At 47.4% G+C, this 9486-nt stretch overlaps 1 protein-coding gene across 1 annotated transcript in view; it reads right to left on the bottom strand.

The window, feature by feature from the left end:
* Positions 1–9486, bottom strand: part of acss1 (acyl-CoA synthetase short chain family member 1) — a 27326-nt gene that overhangs the window by 5485 nt on the left and 12355 nt on the right. Inside the window, exons 6-11 of the mRNA XM_020622295.1 lie at positions 7564–7711; positions 5167–5304; positions 4799–4891; positions 2514–2626; positions 569–695; positions 369–496 (exon numbers count right to left, since the gene is read on the bottom strand). Coding sequence (XP_020477951.1) covers positions 369–496; positions 569–695; positions 2514–2626; positions 4799–4891; positions 5167–5304; positions 7564–7711 — 747 coding nt within the window. The remainder of the gene's footprint in view (positions 1–368; positions 497–568; positions 696–2513; positions 2627–4798; positions 4892–5166; positions 5305–7563; positions 7712–9486) is intronic.

The raw sequence follows: 9486 nt of genomic DNA, 5'->3' as shown, positions 1-9486 counted from the left end.
TCTGTTATAATTCTTTAGTATATTACTTGTGTGGTGTAGAAGAGAATTATTTATAATTATTTACTGCTTGCAAACCAATGATGGTAAGATGATGTCATGGGGTAGGACTGGATAAGTCTGACTTCTTCCTACTCCATTCAAGCATGTACTAGGTATAAGCACATTGATATTGATTAGCATTTGTTGGATATGTGTAAAATTATGTGTGTTGATATATCAACTGTCTTTACATGCTTGAAAGAATAAATCAAATCAAAAAAGTCTTACACTTGTTTTCTTAAGCTTGTCCTTAGTAAATAACGTAACAGAGTGAAGATAACGTTCAGAGTGACATTATCGTTATCATTCCAGTGTATGTTGCGTCTCACCAGAGCGTCTTCTATCTCTGCAGTGCCCAGACGATGACCGCTGACGTTAATGACGTCGTCCATACGCCCGGTGATCTGGTAATACCCATCCTCCGACCGGTACGCTCCGTCACCACTGAAAAAATAACCTGAGAGAAGAAACTGCTCACCGACTGGCTAATGGGCCGAATAACTGGGTAGTGCGTTTGATTTTTACTGACCAGGATACGGCTTGAAATAGGCATCGACGAATCTCTGGTGGTCTCCATAAATGCTCCGAGCCATTCCAGGCCACGGCTGGCTGAAACACAGGGCTCCACTCACAGAGTTACCAGACAGAGCTTCACCCTAACAGTCACACCACAGGACAGACAAGACACAGCAGTCAAACATACAGATGAAGAAAAACTCAGGACAGTGTCTGAAAAACGCACAAAGGCACTAAATCCAAGTACGGTCTGTAAATCAGCCCCGCCTGCCCCCTAGCCAAGGTTAGAAGAAGGGTTTTTCCAGCCAGTAGTCATGTCAAACAGCCATGGAGGAGCTCTGGGCAGCTAAAAGTCTGAACCAGCAGCTGTCAGAGTGAAGAGGTGGCGTCTTTAGCACAGAGAGAGTGGGACAAAGAAAGAGCAACAACCAGGGTTAACATGGGTTTGGCTGTTTGACATGGAGAGGGTTAAAAGCAGCCAGAGGACTCAGACTGGATCCAGATGTGGCCTTCTTCCTTCTGGATGTGTTAGCATCTAAAGCTAACCTGTTTGTTTTGGTAGCATTAGCCACCTAGCATGGTCAGGATTTTACCTTTGTGTTGAATTGATTTTAATTTGGGAGGAACTGGAGCTTTGTGTAACGTCAGCACGAACCGGAGGGTCCTACTGGACTGACTCGTTTACTGTTAGCCAGCTAACGCTAGCTTCAGACTGGAGGCTGCAGGTTTGAATCCAGTTCCAAGTTGGTAAAATACCCAGAAGCTTTAGGGCCAAACAAATCCCTTACAGAGCTTGTCTTTTAGTTTAGTTTATACGCTGGCCTCTGACACAACAGATATCGTTTTACTGAGCTTGTCTTTTAGTTTAGTTTACACGCTGGCCTCTGACACAACAGATATCGCCACAGAAAAAGACAGAGAAACTCACGGTAACTCGGCAACACAGTTGTAAACATGATGGTAATGAATGATGAAAACCTGTGAATGCCTGCAGATTACAGCTCTTTAAGTGAGGGAGGGAAACGTGGAAATTTACAGATTATTAATCTGGGGCAGCGTCAATCATCCCAACAGAGTCTGAGTCTGTTAATCAAAGCAAACAGATGCCACTGGGCTGTTTCATGGACAGATTAAACAGAGACAGAGGGCTCTTGTTGAAGGCTCCTATGACTTCTTACATCGAAAGGTCAAGTGGGATTAATGAGAGAGACACTGATGCTGAAGCTGATTGGATGAGAGCTCAGCCTGATAGACCCTTGGAAGATCATTTGCATATTCCCCTTTATTTTGTATTTGTCGTTTGCATGTTGTGTCTTTAAAAGCTTATAGTATTCTTTCTCTGTCAACAAATCTCATGTGCAATGTGCAGTGATGCTACCAACGTGTTGTGTGTACATCCACAGCCTGATATACATGGAAGGATCACTAGAAGGGCAAGCTGCACACAGGTCTGCAGCAAGACTCAGAACAACCACAGATGCTAAACTACTCCCATGTCTGTGCAGCAAATAAGAAGCTACAGCCAGCAGCTGGTTAGCTTAGCTTAGCATAAAGAGTGCAAACTGGTGGAAGCAGCTAGCCTGGCTCCATGGAGAGGAAACAATCATCCTCCCAGCGCCTCAGACGGCCCTTGATTAACCCTTTCTAGCTCATGTGTTTAATCTGGACTGAAACCACCAGTTTGCTGTTGGACCAGGTTCCTGTGCTGGTTTTTCTCCAGAGACAGGAAAAGAGCTTCTGCCGCACTGCACGCTATAGCCTGGGACCAGTATCAGCGGAGAGAACGATAAGCGTTACTGTTGAGATTCTGGTCTGGGCTCCACTCAGTCACTGGCCATTTTACACATTTCATCAGAAGTCTAAGGCTGGTCTCCTCAGGCCTCAGGCTCAGACCTTGTTTTTCCCATTTTCTAGTAAACTGGTGTTTAGTTTCTGTGTATCTCTGCGCCTCAAGTCACCTTCTCATCCATGACGGCAGGCTGGACACCAAAGAACGGCCTCATGGCCATGGTCGGGAGGATCGTGGCTCCAGGCTCTGCAGGATGAGGGGCGATGCAGACCCCACCGGTCTCTGAGGAGAGAGAAGCCAAGCATTAGGAAATTCTCCATTCTGTGTCGCTACAGTAGTTTGTCAAATGTCTAACACACCTGCAGGAGCCGGGTTGTGTCTGTGACACTGAGCTGATGGGAAACTCCTTCCATTACACCTTTGTGTCCCATCACTGCCGTTTTGTTTCATGTCCGCATTTAGGTCCACATGACCAAACGGTAACAGTGGTTCTACAAAGCACCATGACAACAGCAAACCGGCCTTTTCAGACTCACACACAGCGGAGGCCGTGTGAGAAAAGCTCCGGTTTCAAGGCATAAACACACAGTTTTGGACTGGACAAAGGGTCAGAGCAGAGAGCAAAGAAGGAATTTAGCCGTCTCAATGTGGACATGGTCTTCACTGTTTCTTAAAAGCCGAACCAGGGGCAGGGGCAGCAGATTCGCTTTAGCTTGACCCCCTGTATACTTCCCATCTGCTCTGTGCTGCTTCTCTGCATGGTCCCTGTCAAATACACAAACAAATCTAGAACGTAAAATGTGCATTTTTTTAATTTGCACAGTGCAGACCAGTGTTATAAAGTGTCTGTTGTTGGCTGAGGTGTGTGTGAGGTGTGACAGTGTCTGTGTGAATAAACTACTTGTCTGGACCAGTGTCTGAAATTACCTCAAACTTTGTGCTACATTTGGATGAACAAATTTTTGTCCTATTATTCATTCTCTTTTTGTGGTACATGAACATGGGAGATCTGCCGCATGGTGTCTGAATGCGAGTACTGATGTTCTCTGAGGAAACAGGAGGAGCTCACAAGGAAATTGAGGGATTCTTGGCCAAGACGTGTGGATGTTTCCCCTTACGAGGAGGCCACAGACGCACAGACAGGAAGTGAGGGCTCAGTGGGTACGAGCTGCAGGGAACACCGGCTACACCGACACACAGTCAGCATGTTCCCATCTGTTCTGAACATAGAAACTGGCCTTTCCTTCTCTACTTTTTTACTTTTAGCAGGAAAAAACAGCACTGCAGTGAACAATGTTAGCAGCTATGGGTCTGACCTGATTCCAGCTGAGGACAAAAAACTGCACAAACAAGAGAAGTGATAAAACAATGAAAATAAATTAGACAATAATTTGTGTTTCGACATTTCTAATGTGATGAGGACTCGGGTCTAAATGTCACACTCGCCAAATGGCACAAAGTGAAGAAGAACAAGGGAGAAGACTTAACTGACAGGGCAGACTAATACCAGTAAAACCAGTAAAAGATTTATGGCAGTGAAGGGTGAAGCGCTGCGCACTGATTAGGTCAGGACACTCAGCAGCAGAGTTTCCATGTTAAACTGGTCTGTCTGTAATGTGCAGGGATGTCATGTCTAACAGGATAGGTGAGAAGGGCAGTTCCACCTCTCGGCCACTAGGGGACGTCATGTGGTGCCTTTAAGTGCAGCTTTAATTTCCTGTAATTTCTTAATTTACTGGGGATTTTTCTCCTTGTCAGAGGAAGAAGCAGCTGGCTGTGATTTAAAAACAGCACACACACTGAGTGCCGTGACTGTTGAGGAATTAGGTCGCTGTCAGTGATCCTCGGCGGTCCAGTCCGGGGGCGGGGGCCGTAGCTGGGGCTCAGGGGTGTTAAGTGTGGTGAGGATTTGATCTTGATTCATTCTACAAAGCTGCAGATGTTCTGCTGCTAATCGCTCCAATTAGAGTCAAAGGGAGACGCAGACTGAATAAGAAGCAGCTCCACAGTACTTAAACTATAAGGTACTTATACTTTTCATAGTATTTCACACTCCCACTTCACCACATGTACTCACTGTCCTACAGTACTTTTCTAGGGTCTAAGTGAAATCTGGAGTTGTGTGTTGTTTGTGTATATGGAGCTGATGGTAACTACCTTTTATACTTATACTGGGAAGTACTTTACATCCTACTGGGTAGCTGGTGGATTTCCTACTGGGACCAATAGAGTCTGATGGTTCTACTGGGTTTGGTTTGATTCATCTGGTTCTGGACCTGAAGTTATCAGGTAGATGTAGTGCCAGCACTGGGAGAAACCCTGTTAATGTCCAGTATGAACTGGAGCAACGAGTCATTAACAAGCAGATGTTTCCATTAAAACGTCTCCACTGGTTTAATCTGAAGTTTCCTCTGGTGCTGCGACACTCCCAGTGTTCACCTGTGAGTGCCTCACCTGTCTGCCACCAGGTGTCCACTACAGGACAGCGTCCATCTCCGACCACACTGTGGAACCAGTGCCAGGCCTCGTGGTTAATGGGCTCGCCCACTGTATACACACACACACACACACACACACACACACACACACACACACACACACACAGCATCTTTAATCAGGAAACAGGCTGAAAGTCCAGAATGAAGGAGTGATCAGTTCACCCCCTCTACAGACATATTGTTACCTCACTGCTGTGTTTGTTAAGAATGATGGAGATTTCTCAGTTCTAACTAGTTACTTGCACTTCAGGTATTTTCTTTATTGGAAGTACTGACAGGTACCATCAGTTTGTCAGTACCGGTCCAGGTGTGTGTGTGTCTGACCTGATGCCAGCATCCTCAGAGATGAGCGGTCGTACTTCTTCACCCAGCTCTCGCCGTACTTCAGCAGCAGACGCAGAGCGGTGGGAGCGCCATAAAACTGGGTGATCGCCAGACGCTGCACCGTCTCCCAGTACCTGCCTGAAGGACAACAGTACTCAGAGCCTGTACTGAAGTAGAAGTAACACACTGTGACAGTACTCCACAGCACATTCAAGTATGTACTCCAAGCACCAAAAGTAAAAAAACTTGTTCCAAATATGGCGTTTGTGGATGAATATTACAGCTGCATTAATGTGTAAGTTGAACTTTACTGCTGCAGTTGTTTCAGGCTGACTGGCGTGACCGTCTATGAGCTGTGGGATGTTTGCTCTAAAGCAGCGCATCATGTGCTGCATCACATGCTGGTCCTGTGACAAGCACAGACAGTGCTTCTGGTTAGAAAAGGTCTTTAAGTCAAGACCAGTCTGGAAGATCCAGAGACCCTTCAGATTAAAGGGCACGTCTGCATGTCACCACAGAAGTCAGAGTCTGGTGTTTCCACAGCAACATCTGGTCCAGCTGCACACAGCTGATGTCCATGCTGAGTCCTAACTGTTACCAGCTGTGAACCTCATGCTGGGGAAACTCTGCACACTCAGAGCCAAGAATGGATTCCACCAGGTCCCAGCAGGTTCTGGGTCCAACGTCACAAAGTGAAAGAGGCTGGTCCCTGCAGCGGTCCCATCTTTACTGCCTATCAAATAGCAACAGAATTTCTACAGTTCAAACTGCTGTAAACACACTGACCCTAAAGCCAAGTGTTTCCCCTTGAAGGGCCACGATGTGGAGGGCTTTCCAGAGTCTCCTCAGATGTTTTAGTTACACAGAGACAGATAGACGTCCCCCATTCCTGTGTAAGCTGACCTCACTGAGCTCATCTCCCACTTGCAGTCTCTGATCCCAGACAGACGTCTGGAACACTTGTAAACAGTTTGCAGAGGGAAATGAGATGAACAAACTCTGCAGGCTGAATCCACAGCTGCTGGAAACTCGCTGCTGAAGGATTCACTTTCTAGCACATTCTACCTTCTTACCAGACAGTTGATTCAGAAACCACTCTCCATGCTGTTGTGTATTTCTGAGTTTAACCTTTGTGCTGGCCCAAACAGGCAGCAACACAGGGTCAGACAAACACAAAAACATGGCACCCTCTCTTTAGTCAATGCTAAAGCATCAGTGAATCCAAATCAAACGTCTTTACAGACTGATACTGACACAAAGATGTGGACGCAGCAAAGCTGCGACGATCCCATGTGTATGGGGCTAAATAAAAAACCAAGTAAGAGAACACCATGACATGTGAGTCTTTCCCTTCACTTCTCCGTCGTGTTCCTCTGGACCTGCACCAGGGGACAGTGTTCGGTCAGGGTAGTTCAGAGCCATGAGCAATCAGAGCTCAGACACAGGGAGTCAGCTCTATGGCAGCAGGTAATAAAGCAGCGTTAATCAGAAGCCAGAAGAGAGTCCCTGTGTTCACTCATGACTGACAGAGCCATTAGAGGAGCAGGTGACGCTTCATCACAAAGGTTCATGTTAAACTTTACCTACAGAGCCCACACACAGCAGAGGGTACAGGTAGTGCCAGTGTTCAGAGCTGGCGCCTCCAGTGCATCCCACAGCGTGAAGCCTTAGAACCTGGTTGTGAATAGTGAAACCCTGACCAAAGATGTTTTGGACCTTTAGAAAACCATACAGACAGAATGGTTTTCACAGCCACACCGCTCAAAGCGATGATGTGTGAGCTCAGGGGGTGTCACATCTGTGCTGCTCTGTTCTCCAGCTAACACGGGTCAAGTTCAAGCCAAGTTCGGCACTTTTCAGGACTTTTCCAGACCTGCAGGTTCTGTGTTTTCAGGTCAGTTCTTGTGTCATGGGGAAACCACAGAGTGCGACTAACTGAGCAGATAATACTGGTCCTGCTTATGGCTGTAGGTGTTGTCCAGTGTCACCAGTTAGCACAACAGTATCAGCCACAGCAGGCAGACAGTTACAGCCTGTTATCGCCCTGCAGTTCTCAGTGCATCTCTTATCTCTGCTGCATTGACAGGGTGTTGTCCACTAGCTTTAGCTCCTACTGGGCACAGGTCTGGGGCCCAGGGGTTCAAGGGGCCCCTGGTGAGCCTCTGAACGAGGAGAGTGTTAATATTTCTTGTTGGAAAGTCAAACAGCTACAAAGAGACACCAGGTACCTCCTGCCGCTTTCAGCCTGGGGCTCCTGCTCTTAAGCTATACAGGCGGCCGGGGCTCTTTGTGTGCACCCAGGGGCCCAGTGTGTCGTACTCCGCCCACACCTACTGTACATGCACTACATCTGCTGCACTCTCTGCCGTGTAGCCAGTCTCCAGTTGTGGGTCTTACCTGGGTTTGGGTACACAGGTGTGCTCTCAAACAGGACGGTGGTGGCGCCGTTACACAGAGGACCGTACACCACGTAACTGTGTCCTGTTATCCAGCCGATGTCGGCCACACAGCCGAACACGTCTCCGGCCTGGTGATCGAAGACGTACTGCAGCAACGACAATACAACAGTCCTGCAATGACATGTTACTGCAGTAAAAGTAATAATACCACAGTCAGAGTGCTCGACTATAAAGCCTCCTTCACGGAAAACCCTGAAATCATCTAGACCTGGGGGGAGCTGTATGTGACAACGCAAACACCAGAGTCAGTCGCGCCGAACCTTAAGCGGACTTTGCTCTGCCGGCCCCCAGTACAAAGTCTGCATATGGTCCAAGTGAGCCTGAGTGAGAATACAGCACCTTAACTAACCACGAGGCCTGGCACCTTCCATAGCACTCACACGGAGCTAGTGGGCGTGTTGATGACATCCTGTCATGTGACCGGCATGAACCAGAACAGTACGCACAACCAATGTGGAGGAGAAACACTCATTTACAATGAAGACGCCAATGAAAATATCAAACTGGAGACATGATGTGATTCAGGAACCTCCGTCTTTGAGCCGGCACCAGAACTGTCAGACAAGGCAAGAGACTCGGTTATTTATGACCAAATTACAAAGTGATCACCATTTTCACTCTGCCTCATCCGGACACTACTGTCTGGATCAATTGATCGACTGGCTGGCTTCAGCCCTGGAGGAGGCAGTGAGAAGTGCATCGCGCTGTGTGTGAGCAGCAGTCAGACGTAACAAAGGCTCAGTTTACTGTGACTGAAGATGAGGACAAGCCACAGATCTCACTGCCGACACAGGGCACAGCTACACACTGTTCACTGGTAAAACAGGTTTCACTTTCTGTTGACTGACTCATTGATCCACTGGTCATTTCTGTTTAATGTCTATCATGTGGTTTAATCTATAACAGCATCTTTTATAAACTCAGATGTTTGATGCAACATCTGGCATAAAGGTCACCCAGCAAACACAGATGTCCTAAGACGTGTAACTGGGGGTCCGAGTCCCACGTGGAAATGTGGTCCACTGAGGGGCCAGAACAAAAGTTTCTGCAATGTCTTCCTTGGACATCTTCTGTGCATTCAATTTGGATGTCCATCAGATGTTTGTCACAGATCTGGGCCACCTGCGTATGTGCTCATAGATTCCTCTCTGACCTCTGACTGTGCAGCGCCGTCAGAAAGGTCAGATCAGAATCCATGTGGTCGTTTTAACGTCTCCTCCTCTGCACATACTGCCTGTCGTCATCATTCGGCGTCGGTCCTTCACAGACCGGTAACAATAAACATGGAGGAGAGTGATGACAGCGACGGGGTCAGTGGAGAGACCAGGATGTTTATGGAGAAGCTTCTGATCAGGACAAACTAGGAGGAACATGTCGTAACCCAGTGGTTTGGGAGGAAACTGGGCCATTTGACTGTTGCACACACGACCTGGTTGTTATTCTTGTGCACACGTGGCTCACATTTCAGTTACATCTGTGCATGTGTGGCAGTTTAGGAGCTCAGCGGAGCCGGGTACAGGGCCCTGACACACACGGACGGGAAGCAGCGACACAAGGTCAGATCCAGCTCAGACATCAGGACTGAGCGTGAAGGCCTGGGATGTGCACGCAGCCTAAAGCTGTCAGATAAATGTACTGCAGTAAAAAGTTCAATTCTTCTCTCTGAACTGCGGTGGAGTATCAGTCTAAAGTAGCATGGAATGAGAGAAATACTGGGGTAAAGTACAAGTACCTACTGTACGTACAGTACTTGAGTAAATGTTCCTACTGGATTAAATCAAGTGAAGGTGCAGAGAAACGTGGGATGAGAAGTGTCACCCACACTACACACTCTGTGCTGTGAATGGCTGAAGGATTTACT

The sequence above is a fragment of the Monopterus albus genome, unplaced genomic scaffold (genome assembly GCF_001952655.1).
Source record: "Monopterus albus unplaced genomic scaffold, M_albus_1.0 scaffold277.1, whole genome shotgun sequence".
Classification (NCBI taxonomy): domain Eukaryota; kingdom Metazoa; phylum Chordata; class Actinopteri; order Synbranchiformes; family Synbranchidae; genus Monopterus; species Monopterus albus.
Note: the sequence above shows the minus strand (reverse complement) of the source record. Positions and strands in the feature narration are given on the sequence as shown.